The sequence below is a fragment of the Serinus canaria genome, chromosome 5 (assembly GCF_022539315.1).
Source record: "Serinus canaria isolate serCan28SL12 chromosome 5, serCan2020, whole genome shotgun sequence".
Lineage (NCBI taxonomy): Eukaryota > Metazoa > Chordata > Aves > Passeriformes > Fringillidae > Serinus > Serinus canaria.
Genome location: NC_066319.1, coordinates 39,637,867 through 39,656,918, shown reverse-complemented (window position 1 = coordinate 39,656,918; position 19,052 = coordinate 39,637,867). Strand labels below are relative to the sequence as shown.

The window sequence follows — 19,052 nt, the reverse complement described above, 5'->3', positions numbered from 1 at the left end:
AAAAGAGCATATTGACATTAATCTGGTTGTCTGAACTATTTATGTAGATAGCTTGTTCTTCACACTGATCAGATATAAGCATTTTAACATAATAAAAATGGAAAATGCAAAAATTTCCGCAAGTTCTACCTAAGACAAGGGATGAGGAGCCCTGGCACATTCCAGAAGGGAAACAACAAAAGTAGCAATTTTCTGCCAGTGCACAAAAATCCAGAAAAGTGCTCCCTATGATATAAGTGGAAACAAGCACAGAAAATGCTTATTGTTTCATTTATCTTTTGAGTTCTAACAAAGTGAATACATGAGTATATGAAGTCCAAAATCCTTATGCATTACAAGATCTTTCGAGAGAGCTCAGTGATGATGCCTATTAATACGGAAGGAATACCAAAGTGAGAAACGTATGAGGAGAAATTTTAAGATTCAATGAAAACACGAGCTCTCTACATGTGGGTATATTCTTTTTTCACTGTATTTATATTTCTAAAGTTATTTTCACAGATTTCAGGTAGAAAAGGTGTTGACTCACACCTTGGAAGATGAAGCTAAGGAAATCTCAATTTAGAATAAATCCTACAGAGCACAAATTATTTAATTAAGAAGCTATTTACCGGGATCTTCCAGGGATGAACTCTCTTTTCGTCTTGCTCCTAACAAAGAGAAAAACATCAAAAATTACTCTCCATACTGGATCAGCCTTGATTAAAAAGCCTCCCTAGTCCTTCACATGTACAATGAAAAGATCATATTTACAGAATTACTTGTGAGCTCTATCTCAAAGAAGGAAAAAAAAAAAGGGTTCCAAAAGAGGAGCCCTGAGCAGCTGTACTACAGTTGATGCTTGCATTTGTCTGGCTTAAGTTGGAGAAGGCATCATTTAGAACAACTCTTTAGACACATCCCTGAACATACACAGAGAAAAAAAAATTGTACAGCACTGATGCTGGAAGAGCTTCTGTAAACACTGTCTCCTTTCTCCGTCACCTTGTCTTTATTTGGTCATTACTTCATAGTGGATCTCAAATTCACCCAACAAGAATCGTTGAGAAAGAAGGGCATTAAACACACAGTGAAAGACACTGCATACAACTCTCAGTGGAAGCTCAGGTAGTGGCATGAACTGTCCCAACCACCACCCCAGAAAAGGAATCATCAAATCATGATTGCACAGATCAAGACACAGGGATGCTAAACCGCTGGAGAAGTCAATTTCAGGGCTTACTGTACAGGAAGACAAGCTTTAATGTGATTTGAAATTTGAAACAAAAGGTAAGCCAGGACCACCTATAATCCTTTCATAGAGGAAAAAAACATCTAAGAGCTTGAAGTTTTTTCATGTCTATAGCAATATTAGTACTCCAATGATTCCCATGCCTTTTGAGTATTGTCCTTTTTGCCCTTGGTATCAGAAGAGCAACATATAAATATATGATGAACAATCACTGGCACACTAGAGAAGAGATTCACTATTATCACCACTCCTATAAATCCCAGACTTGTGTTTATAACATTGGATAAGTGAGGAATCAATCCTTTTCGTACTGTTTGTGCCCTTTACCTCTCTCCCAAACAGAGAGGCTCTCTACCTGTCTTTAAACAGACGTGTAGCCAGCATGTAGTTCATTGATGTCTTGTGCTCCAGAAAGGATCTAGGAAAAGAAAAAAAAAAAAAAAAAAAGGATTATCAAGACAGACCTCAACTCAATGAAAGGCAGCACAATGCAGAAATAAATGGCCTCTAAAAAATATCCTAGAAGTGGATTCAGACAACATGCTGCACTACAACAGAAAAGACGAAGGGAGGAGAGCTATAATTTCTCAGCTGAAGTTCCTGGTGATGCAAGAGACAGAGAAAACATTACAGACTGGAAAAACAACCTTAGAAAACTGTAATATAGTATAACTTCCAGAAAAAGTGAGTCCTATATGGCATTTATGGCCTAATGACAAGAGTACACAGCGTGCAGCTTGTGGATGTAAAAGGAGATAGCAAAAATCTGAAAGGAAGACACTTTCATTCTAACAGAAAAGCAATACCAGAAATAATGTCCAACAGCTTTCCATGGGGTGCAGTTATGCAAAGCAGCAGCTGATAAAAACATCGGATCAGAAAAAAGAATATTCAAGGCTAAAATAAACTTTGCCAAAACTTTTAATACATCTTTTTAAATGCCAAGATAGCTGATCTACGCATGTCTAATACAGAATATCCCTCAACACAGAGCATCAGTGTCATCCTACCAGATTCTTATTCTTACCCATAAAGGTCCCATGTTAATGGAGTAGGGAATATCCGGATGAAGCCTCCTCTCCGTTCATTTTCCTCCCTCACTCGCCGAAGAACTTTGATCTGATTAAAAAGAAAAATAGATAAAATAGATAACAATGAAAAATAAATCTTCCAAAAATCTCTGAATTTTAGAAAACAAGACTATTCAGTCCTGCAAATGGACTGGGTAGATAATGATATCCTTAAGGAATTTTGTCTTGCATTTAAATTCTGAAGGAGTCTATCACTGCTTCAAGCACATCTCTGCTTGGCATGATTGATAGCAAGGGCAATACGAGCAGTAAAACTCAAATTCTGTTTCAAAAATTACTCTTCTTCTGTCACATTTTTCATTTACATGCACTTGCTATTTGTTGAGCAAATAACCCCACATACAGCATTAAAGCCAAGGTAAATAAAAGCTATTTAATAGCCTCCTTACCTCCTCCATGGAGAGGCCTAGCATAGAGCTGCTGTGCCTTCCTGATGCCTTTTCCCTGCCTAAAGGCATCGAACTCTTAACTTCAGCATCGCTGGCAGACAGAGGACGGGTATGCTGTAGAGACAGTTTGAATCCAGATTTTTTTTTTCCTCTCTCAACTTTCATATTAAAAAAAATTACATTCAAATTCCAGGACCCCATTCCTAGCAGGATCTACACTTCAGAGCACTACAGGCAGAATTCACAATTCCACACCCCAGCTGTTGAAGAGTTCACAGCCCAGATGTCACTGTGTGTGAGTACTCAGATTCTTAGATTTTAGCAGGAGGCACAATTCAGGCATCACTGAATTGACAGTATTGACACCTCTGGCCCCTTCTGGAAAAACAGCAGACATATTAAGAGCAGCAAAGTCAGAATGTCCTACAGGAAAATCCTCACCCAAGGGGCACTGGAGTCAGCATTCACAAGACCCAAATACATTTGGATTCACACATCAATGGTACCAGAACCATGATTCTCTGTTCTAGCTGTGTTGCTACACTAGAACAACAGAACTGTGATCCCTTGGTGAGATAAAAGTTGCAGGGAAAATTCACCACCTGTTATTCTTTTGTTGCTAAACTGCTGAATTTCAACTTGCTACTTCTCACACTTAACAGACACATCCTGCAGATGTACACAGATACATCATGCAAATTTGCATACATATGCAAATTTTAAAAAAATAAGCAATAATTTGCAGACAGTATCACTAAGCTTATTTTTAACCTGATGGGCAGTCCTGGCCAATTCTAAGAAAAGAACAGGAATTCAAAATGTCTTCAAATCATCAGGATTTTAACATTTTAAAACCCAAGCAAGAAAGAAATCTTTGAACTTGCTCTCAAGTACATTTAAGATGGTTTTAGGCTTTGTTTAGATAAACTACCTCTGCAAAAACAGCACTAAAAGAGTCTACTGAGACGGTCTCAAGCATTTTTACCAAATTCAGAGTTAACTTCAGCTCTATACTGAGCAAAGAATTCACAGAGAGCCTTAATCTAGAAAGAAGAGAAAAACATGACAGAAACCTTAACGTGGATGAGTCCAGGGGACTATCCCATACTGCTCAGATACAAAAAAAAATCCATGGTAAGGTCAGGATGCATCTTTATTTGTAAAGACTATGGGAATTGATTTCCATTCTCTCCATTTCAATAGAAATGAGAAGTGGCTACTCAGAATCCGTAGATGAAGCAACAGCAAAAGCAACAGGCATTGCACTAGAATAGGTAATACTGCAGTGATGAGCACTGAAAAATCCAAAGATAAAACAGACATAGCAGGTTCCAGCTGTAACATTTTGTTAAGCCTACTAAAACTGATTAAAAAGAAGAGAAAACAAGACAATCTGGATGAGAAGGCAGGAGACACAAACATCTGTAGAAAAAATAAAAATGCCAGCAATAAAACAGGTTTGTTTGATGCTGTAGATGGCACTAAGTTTAAAGACTTTTAGTCTTTCTTTCTAAGCTTTCTTCCATTTCTAATCCACAGCTCAAAAACGTTGCTTAATAGCTTTCTCTAAAACCTGAGAGGTAACCTTCTCTTAAAAACCATTTCCCATTTCCTGACATTACCATAAGAATCCATCATCATGTGAGAACTGCCGTTCCAAGAGAATATTACAGGAAATTCTTCAATCTATTAAATTATCTGCTTTACTAAGGAAACACTTCAAAGAAATAATTTCCATTGTCTCAACACAACAGAGATGATTACATTAAATACAAACAGCAAATTTATGTCTACGTATTGGGCAGCTCTGACTCCTCCCTGAGAACAGAATTACATGGCTGTCAAAATTCTAGAGAAAACTCTCTTTGCAGGACCTCCTGCACAGTTTTTTCCATGTTTCACTACAGAATACCCTCTGGCTGTAGCACAGAAATGTCTCCAACTTCACAGAGATCTAGTTTCCTCTTTGACCCAGCTTATCTATAAAAGTATAGATAAATCCAACCACTCTGGTATATCTCCAAATTCTGCAAGTACCCCTGGTTCCCAAATCATGATTCTACTTTAATAAGCACTGACAGCAGTTGGCACAAAGATCCTTCCTATTCTCTACAAAACCTTGTAATTCAGTAATACTCTTTCCTCTGAGCCTCAGCTAAACTTACTCAGAATGACAAACAGCAGCAAATAGACTGAATTAGGTTCTCAAGATGATTCCATCTACCTTCTCTACCTGACGGGAAACCCCATTAAAAAATAATAATAATAACTCACACTACATTTGTGCAGGAAGCCCAGCAGCAAAATAATGCCTAACATGTCACCACGTGGCCAGGTGCTTAGAATCGTAAACTAATTTCCATCTGTCTATATGGCTTGCAAGAAGGATAACAAATATAATACTTAGAAAGGTAGATCAGTCTCACTTAGGGTAACAATAGTCCCATATTTTTCCATTAACTTTAAGAAGTCCTTTTCTCTGCATCTATTTTGACCCAGTTCACTCTCAAACTTTTGCAGTGTCCTTCAGAGGACTGTCTCAAAGAAAATGATTACTTCTCTTGTAGGGCCACCTGAATTTTGTCTGCACAGATTCTCCTGTGCTTACCTTCTCATTCAGACTTGTAGTCTTAAAAACTTTGAGGGATTTGATCCAGCTGACCTTGACTCTCAGCAAGCTTCACCTGTCTTTTTTTTTTTTTTTTTAAGCTGCTAGAAGCAATGTAAATATTTTTTTAACATTTGTTTTTGCTGCATGGAAACATGCTGGTGCCATGTCCTCTTCTCATGTTGACTTCCCGCTTACCCCCATCCCTCTGACCCAGGCTACTCAAACTGTAAAATATATTTGGGGACTAAGCACTGTGCACAGTAACATTTGAAAGCATAGCCCTTACATGGGTGATGGGAGCTGAAGGGTACTTACTGATCTGCTGTTTGCTCTTTGTGACTGCGCAGACACAGGACGCTGCAAGAAACACACAAAGAGAATAAAAATCTTGTGCTCTCCAAGACACTATGATCCCTGCCTGACATGTTGAGGACTGGCAAGTACCCTAAACAAAACAGTATAGGCAAAGGGTGGTGAGGCACTGGAACAAGTTGGTCAGAGAAGTTGTGCCAACCCTGGAACTGTTCAAAGACAGCTGGATGGGGCTTGAAACTACCTGGACTAGTGGAACCCCTGTCCATTGCAGTAGGGTTGGAATTCGCTAATCTTTAAGGTACTTTCCAATCCAAAGCACTCTATGATTCTATGATAACTGAAGTCCAGAGATAAAGCTAACCACTTACATCTTCCTCACATCCTGCACAAATGTATCCTGTCCCCATTCCAAACACAGCATTCATTCTAACCGCAGATATGCTCAACTGTGCAGAATGCATCTGGACATATGGTTCTCAAAAGTGCACTGAACTCAACTATGATGAGCAAAATTCATATTTTGTAAACTAAGAATCACCCATATTAAAATATTTAATAGCTATGCATCAAAGAGAAAGATGCTGTCAAGTAAAATTGTTCATAGAACAGGGTGGGGGGGGGGGGAAGTAAAAATCTCATAATTTTACAAGTACTTTCATTTAGATATATCAACAATATTCCAGTTCTTGTGGAGAAAAAAAGATACTACTTAACATTCTAACACAGGTGTAGAATCATTAGAATGTCAAGAAGTACCCTGTATTACTTGTATTACCTGGTAGTATCAGGCCTACAAGTAAAACCAGTTTAAGGATAGGGACAGGTTCAAAGGAAAACAATCCTCATCAGAGCTTAGATTTTTCTTGCCTTCAGTGGTATTCAGGCTGTCTTCCTCTTCTCCCAAGAGGAGAACATGGTGGAAGAAAGGTCTCCTGAGAATCCTATCTATCATTTCTAGCTGTACTACTGATAAGTTCCTCTCTACAGTTGGTCTACTCAAAACAGATCAGGGTCCCTCCATTGCTTACAATTAACTGAAAGAGCTCCAGCCCAAATCAACAAGAAGTTACAAAGGAAGCAGCAAAATTGTTCATTTCCCTAGAGGGAGAAACGCTCAGAGTCAAACCAAAGAAATTGCACAAGAAACTTGCAGTCCAGTCTGGTGAAACTCAGAAAAGGGAGTAACCATCTCCAGACAGTTATTGAAGAAAACTCTCAAGAGCACTGGCACCAACAGTTCTTTTCCAAGCAGCAACTTTTACAATGATTAAAAATGGCCTATGTGAATGATCAAAAATTAAGCCATCATGAAGGTGGTAAGAAAAAACAGAATATTACATATACCCTTTGCAACAGAAAATTGGAACAGGTATCAAAAATCAAAAAATCCGAGATAGAAAGTATTCAGCAAAGAACAAGCTAAAACATTCTGGGACCATGGAAAGATCTAAACAGCTATCTAGCCATGGAATTTCCACTTAGGTACTTAAGAAAAAAAATGCTGTAAAACTTTATCACTGCATTAAAAAACAGTTCCTGTTAAATATAGGTTAGTTAGGGGAATCACCCTAATCCTGTCTCATAACCAATGCACTGTCATATGAATCTTTGCAACTTTCAACTGGCCAGCCTTACATCTCTTTGTGGGTATTTGTTAAGCAAAATAAAGTTGAAAGCCTCCTTAAAATTCAATGCTTTACAACAGCATAATTTTCTGAGACTGTCTTGTATAATTTTGTCAAATCATCAGGATCTCATCCCATTATTCTAAGAAAGAAGGGTAATTCTTTTGTATGGTTCCTAACTTACCTCATGTACCTTTTGTCTGCCTCAAAGAGCCCTTTACAGTCAGAGTGATCAGTATTTAAAGCCCTATTATATTTGTCTTAGAAGTTTCAGACTCAGACATGCACCCTAAAGATACTCAAATCTCATCTTAACATCTATTCCCCTCTCCCCCAATGACTAAAGACTAAGTTTTACAAGAGACAAAATATTGCAATTTCTGTGAGCTTTCCCTATACCAAAATGGACAGTGTCTTGGTACACTGTCACTGAACAAAAATGACTTGTCATTTCCTAACTGAACTTGAGCTACACAGCCATGCTGCACGTCCATCACAGCACCACCAGCTGCAGAAATGTCAGAGAACACCATCTGCCTATTTGCCTGAGGAGAAATGAGTTGAAAATCCAAGTGGTGTAACAGATCTCCCTGCCTTTTGTGAATGCTCCATTTCCACAGATATTTATGGACAAAGAGATAGAGAACAACTGTCCTTCCACATTACACTGCTGAGAAAGCACTACCTGAAAAGACAAGGGGCAGTCACAGCAAGACACATGAGGCCTCAGTCCAATGATCCATGGCAAAGAAAGTGAGATTCCAAAAGTCAATGGGAAAGAAGCCTTAAACTTCAAATGCAAGAAGTTTTTCACCTAGGAAGTGGTCTTGGAGACATTCATAAAGCTCCAGGGTTCTGGAAGCTTGTTGTCCACAACAAAATCAAAGTGGTTGAACAGCCCAGAATGCAGGTGTATCCCCAGAACGGTTTGGGTTGGAAAGACCTTAAAGGTTATCTAGATCCAACTCCCCTGCCATGGGCAGGGAAGCTTCCACTAGAACAAGGTGCTCAAAGCCTCATCTAGCCTGGTCTTGAACACCACCAGGGATACAGAGTCCACAAAGTCTTTGGGCAATATGTTTCAGTGCCCCAGCACCCTCACAGTTAAAACTTTAATTTTGCATAGTAATGCTAGAAATCCAGATAATCTTGCTCACTGCCTCTCTCACCTGTGAGTCAAATTCTATGAGAATGACTTCCTCCTATGCTCCTCAGGCAGAGCTTGTAGAAGTCACTTACCTGCAGCTTCTGGTATGGATTTCTTCTGACAGACTCAGACGAATGATAAATGCTCCGGTTTGACCGCTGGCCTGGATCCTGGCATACAAAGCCTATGGGCACCAAGAGCCTCATGAGAACTTTAAGACAGACAAACCCTGAAAGATGAATCTAGCATTTCTGTTCACAATCTCAGTCTATACATGACCTTCTTGTCCCTGCCCAAGGACCAATAAGAATCCTTTTCTTTCTTATACCTTACTTTGTTTAATCCTAAACTGTAATTGCATTGCATTTTTTGACCAAAAACTTGCTTCAAGACCAAGTACTTAAATCAGTAAGTAGGCTACTGAATAGCAGCACAGAGATAGACTCGGCTTTTTAAACAGCTAAGCAGCATACCTGACGACAATTTTACTTCTTTCACTATTAGGAAAAATTGCATCAAGCAACTAAATCAAGATGCAAGGGACACTGCTCTAGACAGTACTCCAACTGTAGTAACCCAACCAAAACCCACACATTCAACTTAAGTGCATGAATACTAACTCTGAAAGCTAAAGAGAGCAGTGTCTTCAAATACCAAATTAGGGACTCTTAAAACCACCTAAGCATCACAAACAGATGATTATTCTGAAGTTGAAATGTCCATATATCACTTCTCAGTGCTAAATACAGCTGCTCTCCTTAACTAGAGTTCACATCTATTATACTGAACTAGGAACATGATGCTCGTAAACCTCCCTTTTACTGGTTTTAAATGAGAGAAAGACTGAAGGATTTTTTTTTTTTGTTTCACTCACCTACAAGAGTGAACATATCTGAAAGCATGCTAGCTTTGATCTTCAGGTCCAAAGGAGCATCACTGTCCCCACATACAACAGAGGATAATAGGAATTATTTGTCTGGCATTAAATGAGAGGAATTCATCAGTATTTAGTATATCTCCCAATACAGTTACTTTGCTTTCTTAAAACAGGTAAAAACAAGAGGAAAATTAGGTGATTTTCACATACATAGGTAGAGATCAGAGAGCAATGGCTTAATCTGTTTATCCTTTTTCCACAGCTTTTAGTGTCCTAATGCAGACATATACAGCTTTGTTTAGACTCTCCCTAGGGCTAGAAACATTTTCTTTGAATGTATGTATGTTATACTTCCTAAAGTAGATAAAAGGTACTGTTGTAGAATTCTTAAAAACCACACTTAACTATGCCTCTTCCACATAAAGTCATACCTGAGAGACCTACCAAAAAAAATTCTCAATTTCCATTAGAGCATGAGGGTCAGCATAAGGGCCAAGTCAACACTCACTCTTTAGAATTTATCTGATTAGAGTACTAGACTGAGCCCATGAACTCCTCTACATACTCAAGTAAAGTGTAACTGATTGAACTCTGCTTGGACTCCAAAATCTAAAACCTTCCATCAGCCAAGAACATTGAAATCCAACACAGTAGTCTGACAGAGCTCCAAAATTTATCTATAATGAGAAATTATGAAGTGTTAATAGTGAAAATGAAAGAAAAAGAATTAAAAAACAAATGGAATCCCAACTGGGGATTGGGCTCTTTCAAAACCTATTGCTGCAGTAAGTTTGTTTATCCAAAGGTTTAAAAAAAGCAAAGGAGTATCCTCCCTGCCCATCAGCTCTAGAACAAAATCTGCAGGCATCAGGAAACCATGCCCTCCTAGGACCACACATTTCAAAGACAACTGTCTTCAGCAACAGCCCCTGCCTCATATAAAATTGGGAATCACTCACCAGGCCAACGATGGGGACAGGTTCACTTCCAACAGCCAGGGTTTCAGAGTGTCATCGATAAGGACATCAAAACCATATAGCTCTGAAAACACAGCAGACACTAAGTTCACCTTACTGTATCTTTAAGCATTCATGTAAGGTCCAACATTAGTTTCTACCAGGTCATTTCTATCTAAATTACATATGTTAAATCCAGTAAACTCTCTAGGGATGAACAAATAACAACATTCCTCAAGTGGCAATTTTCACTTCCTCAGAATTAAATATATTCTGCCCTGGAGGGGGAACAAAAATATTAGGAAAGTATTATGTAGAAAAATAAACTCTTTACTGCCTACAAGCTGTAGTTCATACAGAACTCTACTACTTGCTTTCACATAGAATTGATACAAGCATAGCAGGTTCAATCTACCTCTTCCACTGGATCCCGGAAACAACAAAATTTCATTCTCCTGTCCACTTTTTATTCCCTTTATTCATTGTTCCAGTCAGCTAGAGAATATCTTGCTTCTTTTTAGAGAATATCAGCTTCTTTTCAATTATTCCTGTATGTTTTCTGCAACATCCCCATGGGGTTACAGCACTCCTCAGCAACTCTATCTGGATGGACAACCTCTCATAACTTTTAGCTTACCACTTTGAAGCAAACCACAACAGAAATATTTTTTCCTTAGTTTCTAAAACAGTCATAACATATTACATCTGCTAGATGTGTTCTGCTCTACACAGGTCAGATGGGAGCCAGCTTCCCATTCCAAATCTGATTTTACTATTTCACTCTATACACATTTTCTCTAGTTTGGAAGAGTTGCAAGAAGGATGCACAAAGATGAGTGTAAATCAGAAGCTGGCATTAACGCAATTCCTTCTTTCAGCATTAAGAAATAGACTTCATAATCATCAGGGTAACTTAAACAATTATTTTTTTTTAAACACCACAAAACAGGATATTGGCAGAGAAGGATTTTCATGGAATTAACCAGTTCCCTAGTGCCTGAAATAAAAGCAGGAGAACTTCTTTGCCATGTTTCTTCCCTTGAATTCTGGCCCTGGCCTTTTGTCGCTTGCCTGACGTTGATACTGGCTCTGGGGAGCTGGACTGCTTGACAAGATCTTCCTATGCACACAGCTGTGCAAAAGCTCATGCGGTTTAAAATGGGAAGTCAATAAGCTAGGGTCAGGGGGGAGGCTTGGAAGGGGAGAAATGGCAGAACAGTGAGCACTGCCTGCTCACTCTTCTAGAGTCAGTAGCCAGACATTGAACGGGAAACAAAACAGCAGAGAGTTAAAGAACTGGTTCACTCCAAAGAAACGAGGCTAAATCTACATTTTGCTCCCTCGCTCCCCAGACAGGAATGGCTGCAGTAGAGGGAAAAGGAGAAGGTGGGGATAGTAAGTATGAATATTAGCAAAGCATTTTCACCAGGAGAAATTTCTGATGACTTTAATAGATTATTTTTAAATACAGTCTCAGGTTTGGTGAAGACCCATGACTATTAACAGCACAGAAAACTCAGCAGCTCGTGCCCAAGGCAGAGAAGCAATGAGTGGGCCTGCAACAGCAGCTGGTCTGCAGCCTCCCAGCCCCAGTCAGGAAGAAGTGCATTTTGTTTTGACTAGCTAGCTCCTGCTTCTTTTGTTGCTGGCCATTCCCTTCCTTGGCCCCTCGGAGGCCCTTTCCTAGTGTTTTGGCTCCTCTGACTTTGCGCTCCTCTCCCACACAATTCTCTTGCAAATTGCTGGCTCTTTAAAGCTCCATCTTTCCCACCCAGTTAGATTTTTTCAAATACACATGGGAAACCTTTCGACCTCAACTAGCTCTAACCATGCCGCTGGAGCTTCACATTCCTTTCCCTTGTGTTTGCCTTATTTATTAGGACAGTAAGTTCTTCAGGGTATCCCTGTTGACTCACTTCCATTGTTAAAACAGATTCTAAAGCCACTTGCAATGACTTAAGGTCTCCTAGGAAGTCTCCACTGTTGCTCCATAATGCCCCAAGTTTCATGTATTCTGAGACATATCTACAAGCCCTAGACAGATGTCTCTGCTGCCTCAGGGCATCAGGAGCCACATAATATCCATGTTCTGGCAACTGGATCAAGCCTCATAGATTCCATGCAGGGCCTAGCACAAAAATCTGCTCAACAGTCAGAAGTTCACCCAGAAACATCTTGCTGGCCCTCTTCCACATTTGGAAAATGTGCTTCCTAGATAAAACACAGTAGTCACAGTATTCTTTCCACTGTGAAACTCCACTACTACTTGAAAAAATAGGCAGGACAAAGATGTGCAGTCACACAAGCATAGGATAATCAAAAGTATATCCTCTGCAATTACCAACTTCAGCAAGGCTGCCATTTCCCTCTGCAGAAAGAGTAAAGAGAACAACAACCAAAAGAGCAAAACATGCCTCACCCTGTGGCAATGGTAGGTTCATGACAAGCCACCTAGTGCCACTACTGTTATTAAGGGAAGAACAGAAGAAACTAAGATACCAAGTTTCCATAGTGCCTTTTCTTGCTACTAGAATCCACAACAGCATGTTTCACCCCTACAGTTTGCCAAAGACTGGAATTACAGCAGGAGGTACCAACTGTTTCCAAAACTCAGCAGGAACAGCCTGCCTCTTCCTCTTCTAATCCCCAAAGAGAAGTCACTGTTGACTGAGCTTCCCACTCCCAAAAGAAGGCCTAGCTCCAGTGTGCAGTCTAACAGCAACAGTTCAGCCAGAGATTTTTTTGCTAATGGACATTATCTAAAACTAAGACAAAGGCTAAAGGGATAGTCTCAGGCTTTTTGGTTCTGGTAAAACTCCCATGTATACCAAATTTATCTTACAATCCTCTCCAAGACTGCACCAACACTCTCTTTTACAAAATATCCCCAAAGAACTTGTTATTCTCTGTAAGTACAGAAACTAAGTCACAAGTAATAGCACAGTAGCATAAAGAAATTTTTCATGATTTTGCATAGCATGAATAAGCTCAGCTCCTAAAGGATCACTGTAATTCTGGTCTTTCTTTGCAGCTTGTTCCCTAGAGAAAAAAAGAGCTTTACTGCAAAGTACATACTCTACAATTAAATGGAGACAACCTGAAGTTATGAAAGAACACAAACAGTGGGAAAAATATTGCACAGCACGTAACTCTTTTTTGATATTGCAATAAAAACCATTTTATGTAGGAGCATAGTTACGGACATTTCTAACGCAAGGAAACTGTGCCACTGAAATTCAAGTCTTCCATTTTTCCTTCCTATTTTTTTCTGTTCTTATATTAAGGTTCAATTCCCTTTTTTAGAGAACTTTATTTTATCAGAGAAAGGTTTTATCTCTATGTTATTACAGAAAAGGACCCAACAAGAGGGGACAAGTAGCTTTAAGGCTAACATCAAAGAACAGGAGTCTTGGTGCAGATTCAGTTGCCTTTGCAATCCCAATTTTACTAGTAAATAAATTATCACCCACAAGGTAAAAACTTGCTCAACCCAGTGTGTGCTACCAGAGTGAGTGAAGATGTTAATATCCCAATAACCACTTCAGGACACCACTTAACTTCTTACAAGGAATGAAAGAGCAGATATGCAGCTACTTGATCCTCAACAAATTCAAGTGCCCAAATTAACAATATATAATATTAGGTAGACCAAAATAAAAGCCATCTAACTCTACAGATGGATACATGAAGTGAAGGATAAAGAGAGCATGTTTCCCAACCTCATTAGTCCAAGTTCTTCTGATTTCAAGCTCTTACACTCGAAGAAGGCCACGAGGCAAGAATAAACTGGTGTTCCTCACTTTGATGTCATCTATCTGGTGAAGGCCCTAATGCCACCACAGGAACCAGTGGCAGTAGAAGACATAATGACAAGCCAGGGTTGATTCTGACTTAGGTAACACAAGTCCATTGATGACAAATTGACAGAGCTGGTCATTTCCTAAGTCTCTCAAAAACAGCCATAAAAGTTTTTTTTAGATCTGCTGCAGCCTTCTGAGGAAGAAAACTGGTGCTACCAAGCTGAGAACAAATTCCTAAAGAAACAAAGTTCCTGTAGCAACAGGGATTTTCAATCTTCCAACCAAGCTCTGGGTACTAAATCATCAATATCAGATGCGTACCATTTAGAGCCACAAAGTGACAAGTAAGAAAAACAGTGCAGGGACAGACCCCCCCTTCCTATAGAAGCTATGACTAGAAGACCTATCCCTTGAACTCGTTCTACCCTTCCCACTCAGCTGATAGATTAGTCAAATTTGAAGATATAGTTACATTACAAAATCTACCTCGCCCAACAGATCATCAAAACACCTGTCATGAAGGGTACAGGCCTCCTGAATCTGCTTGCTGCCAGAGGAGTCTACAACCTCTTTCAGATTCCAATGTCATCTTTACATACTGGCTTCAAAGCAAAGACTGATGCTAAGGCTATAAAAATAGAATGGATTAAACTTGGTTAAAAAAAAAAAAAGGTAACGGTAGGAAATCCCTGTTCAGCTTTTCTATGACATGTCATGTAAGAAGCTAAAAAAAACATAGGAAATATGTATGGTATATGTATCAGCATAGACCCACCTCACAGCAAGTAAGTGTGTACAGAAATTCCTTAAAAATGTCAAGTTTTTAGTGCCCTGGAAAACTCACAATGGAGCAGGTCAGCACTGTTCAAAACTACAAAAGGTTTCCCCTAAATAGGTCAATGGCCACCACTAAGAAAGCTAAATGTTCATGAAGAACAGCAACACAGGCAGTTGAGAAACTGGTGATTCAGCACAAATGAATACTTTTTAAAGCATTTAGCTCCAGATCAGCACCACTCAAGGCATACAATAGTTTATTGTTTGCTTTTATCTCAATACAGATGTGATTAGAAGCAAAAGCCTGACCAATTCAGCCTTAAGACACAGAAGCAGCTAAATAAACTCATTGCTTTGGTGGCATCAATATACCCATTACCCTATCATGGCCTGCCTTCTTGATTGCAGACAAGCTCAACAGTGTCACAGCTGGGTTTACTAGAATATAAATGAAACAAGAGGACTTCAATCTGTTGCTTCTTTAGACTCACATTTCAGTGAGTGCAGAAAATGGTGCTACCTGGCTGCTGGCAAAAATATGTGCTGCACCAAGCCACCTTCATTTCCTACCCTACTAAACCAATCCCACAGGGAGATTTTTCATTCTGCCTGAAAGCAAGCTTTACTGCCTTTTCTAGCCTACCCAGAAGTCCTTACTTCAGAAGGGAGAAAAATGCAGTCTGTAATCAGCTTGGGAATGTGCAGCCCTATTGTACCTCCTGTTCCCACACTGAGATGTCACATCCCTTAAATAAGTGCAAAATCTGTCTATCTTTCTCTCAAAAAAGGTTCCAGAAGGTTCACCATTGACTCAGCTGGTGACCAGCTTCAGGACAGTGCAGTGATCTGGAGAGTCACAGCATGCCCTCCTCTGGAATTACTTACTGGTTGAAACAATTTTTACTAGGAGCTTATTTTTACATAAGGAATTATTAGCTAATTACAAAGAACAAAATAGATGACTGGGATCACTTTGCTAATAACTGTGCATGAACAAGGCAACAAAATCACGTAGTACTTGCAGTGCTTCTGTGATACACTTCAGAGGAATAAAACTGAGCATCCCAAGCCCTGTGAAAACTGATTATTAGTAGAATGCAGTAAATAGCTCACAATGCATGGCCAAAATGGAACTCACTCTTTACACAAACTGTCACCAGCACTCTGTTTTGACATGAGAAAAAGGACCCTCCTGACCTAGCACTCTCTCTTTCTAGGCATGCATTGGTAGCAAGAATCAGCCCGTCTCACCAGTCCCAGAAAATGAAGAAGCCATGAATAAACTCTCTTGCTTTAAATCCAGGAAGCAAGTACATTACATATAAAGGACCACTGCAGTGATCCTTTCAGTTCTTGTGAAAGAACTGAAGGACCACTGCAGTACTAAACAATTAGAAAAATAAAGTGGGCAACCTCATCTGGACAACTAAGTACTTGTGATTTAATTTTTTAGGAAGAAAATGGCAATTGTACAGGAGTTGTATTCCCTATAACAGCATTACAAGCACTAGAGTAGAATACAACTTAGTTATATTTTTTTAGAAGTTTTCCAAACAAGACCCATCTCTGCATCTGAATTTCAGATAAAGGTTTCTGAAGTCTGACATGCTTTTCACATGATCAGCCCTCCTCATGACACACACTCAGTTTCATTGTTCACAACATAGAATTTAAAAAAAAAAAAAAAAAAGGCTCTTGTTTGAGACTCAACATGCTGCCTTGAAGTCTTCGTTTGCAGTTTTCTCCTGCATGCTAACAACCATGAACTGAACCATCATGAACACTTCCAGCTAGAAAAACTGAATATTTGCAAGGTTAAAGGTCATACAACCAAAAAGTGTCAGAATAAGACACAGAGATGACAAATGAACCACGCAGCATGATGGAAGTTCAAATCCTTGAGACAAGGACCACCACTTAATTGTGGGGGAAGGTGGTAGAAAGTACTGAACTCTGGAAATGCCTAAGTCTCCCTAGGGAAGCAGTATGGCTCCTACTTAAGCTCTCTTTCCTGGGAAGCTCTTAATTTATGTTTACACTGAAATAAATGGAACAAAACAGTTTATTTGTGGGGGAGCATCTGAGAGGGTGGTTACTGCAGCCCTGGGGAGGCAGCAGGAAGTGGGATAACCTCGGAGCCAGGCACAGCAGAAAGTACATTAGGAACATTAGTTTCCATATACACAGTTCTAGAGACACAACTGAGGAAGGAAAAGAGAGAAGCCAAAAAAAGAGGCAGCTAAAGTGGTTTTGACATGTCTTTTTTTCAACTAGCCAATAAAGTGCCATTTCACTGAGACTATTATCTAACTCATAAATCCCCATGTATGACCAGGTCCTTCAACTTACAACAAAGGTACCAGAGTCAGTGAGGAGAAACTATGGTGGGAGAGGTAGCTAGTTTTGGGAGGTAATTAAACAACCTATTAGCCATGGCTTCTTGATTCCTGACTGTCTTATCACTCTCAAATATCCAAAGATGCTTTTATGCTGGAGTGTTGAAAGCTGCAGAATTGTCAATATCTAAGTGCAACTCAAGGACCACATAAAGGGATTTGACCTGTCACAGCTAGTTTAAATATAAGTTCTAATACCTAAACACAGGATAGCCTAAGCCAAGCTTGGCCTTTGGTTTAAGCACTGACTGAGACGTCATCTTCGTGCATGCACTCACATGAGTGAAGGACGGCTAGGAGCAGGAGGAGGCCTCTTTAGGGAAGGTTGGGAAGCAGCCACTGGAAAGTGGGAGAAGGCACACTGTGGTACCAGCCGCTGCACTCTGGAGCTGGTCCCAGCATGTGCTGGCAGGGAGCTCCGCAGTGCCGCTGCCAGCGCACAGCGCTGCGCGCAGCTTCGGCCAGGAGCGGCCTCGGCCGCCCCCGCGCGGCGCTCTCGCTCCAGCGCAGACCATCCGCCACCACCGGCATTCCAGGCACTGCCACACACGGCCTCTCCCCATCCTCACACGCACTAGGAAAATGCAAAACTACACTGCTAGGTGGCTCAAGAGAAAATAGCAAATGCTCTAAAAACGTGTTTAATCACCCACAGCCATTCTTTGGAGGGCACTAGGAAATCATCAACTTTCCAGCACTCCCCAAGTTCCCTTTCAAGTCCTTTTTCATCATCCTATTTTCATTTTCTTACACGAGACTCTGATCAATGGTGCTGACACAGGGTGAACTGAGATTCGATGCCCCCTGCCCTCACCGAGGCTTATGCTAAAAAAAAAAAAAAGCCCAAACAAACCAAAACACCCAAAACAGTATCCAGCTTTCTTGCACTAGGGAATGCTCATTTCCCTCTAGCATGACAAAGCTGGAGGTTCCAAACAGAGCTCAAGAGGCAATCAACAAAGATGTCCCCAGTGTCTTACCAAAGCAGCTGCCACGATGTGAAAGAAAACTTTTACAAGCTGATGCAATGGACAGCTCAGCAGAAACTAGAGCCTTGATAATCAAGTCCTCCACGTTGGCCATCAGTGCTGCAAGTAGGGGAGGGGGGGAAGAGGAAAAAGGAAAAAAGTAGATTGTGAAGTAACACATAATATCCAGGAAGGCATGAGAATATGCAAATGGTGATACACCTTTGTGAATCAAAGCACATGAGACCCTATGGATGACAAAGCAATGATGCTTGGAAAGCCATACAAGCCTAAGTAAATAGACATGCATACGTATCTTAGTGCAAAAATACTCACAAATGACAATGTGAGAATGATAAATGTGAGCATATGTCCAGTGCAGGTAAACAAACATGGCAAACACACCAGAACAAGTCAGCTGGAGTTTGACCACTGCCCACTCAGAGTACAGGAAGGATTAAACAGGAGCTAGGAGTGGGTTAGTGAGATAAGCCCTCAAACTACAGAGAATAAACCATAGCACCGAGATATAAAATTTTTTCTTGTGAACTTTTATGAGATAACTGTTCTGTGACAATGCACCTTCCTCTAAAGCAGCTGTTCCCACACCAAAGTTCATAAATCTTTTCAAAATTTTATGACTGGAGACAGATCCAGTCCTGCTAACCTATAGTTAACCCATAGCAAGAAAGCACTCTCCAGCTCCTGCATGAGCCTGTGAAGAGCTCAGGAACAGGCATCTAGGCAGACAGAGGAAGCAAAAGGCAAGAAAAGATGTACATTAAACATAGACCTGGATTCTACACTGGACTTGGGATGAGTCATGCGATAGAAAGAACATCACACTGGTTTTGTTTTCAAGGACAAGC

The 19,052-nt window shown here is 40.1% G+C and overlaps 1 protein-coding gene across 8 annotated transcripts in view; it reads right to left on the bottom strand.

The window, feature by feature from the left end:
• The window catches only part of TTLL5 (tubulin tyrosine ligase like 5), a 122,537-nt gene that overhangs the window by 79,708 nt on the left and 23,777 nt on the right, over positions 1 to 19,052 (bottom strand). For 7 of the 8 annotated variants that reach the window (XR_003946192.2, XM_030240104.2, XM_030240106.2 and 4 more), the window contains exons 12-20: positions 18,196 to 18,303; positions 10,246 to 10,327; positions 9,284 to 9,345; positions 8,502 to 8,593; positions 5,638 to 5,679; positions 2,712 to 2,825; positions 2,259 to 2,350; positions 1,587 to 1,649; positions 612 to 650 (exon numbers count right to left, since the gene is read on the bottom strand). Coding sequence is in view for 7 of the 8 variants with exons in the window: in XM_030240104.2 (XP_030095964.1) it covers positions 612 to 650; positions 1,587 to 1,649; positions 2,259 to 2,350; positions 2,712 to 2,825; positions 5,638 to 5,679; positions 8,502 to 8,593; positions 9,284 to 9,345; positions 10,246 to 10,327; positions 18,196 to 18,303 (694 nt within the window). In the remaining variant the exon portion in view is untranslated. The remainder of the gene's footprint in view (positions 1 to 611; positions 651 to 1,586; positions 1,650 to 2,258; positions 2,351 to 2,711; positions 2,826 to 5,637; positions 5,680 to 8,501; positions 8,594 to 9,283; positions 9,346 to 10,245; positions 10,328 to 18,195; positions 18,304 to 19,052) is intronic. The other variant, XM_030240105.2, reaches the window with a different exon arrangement.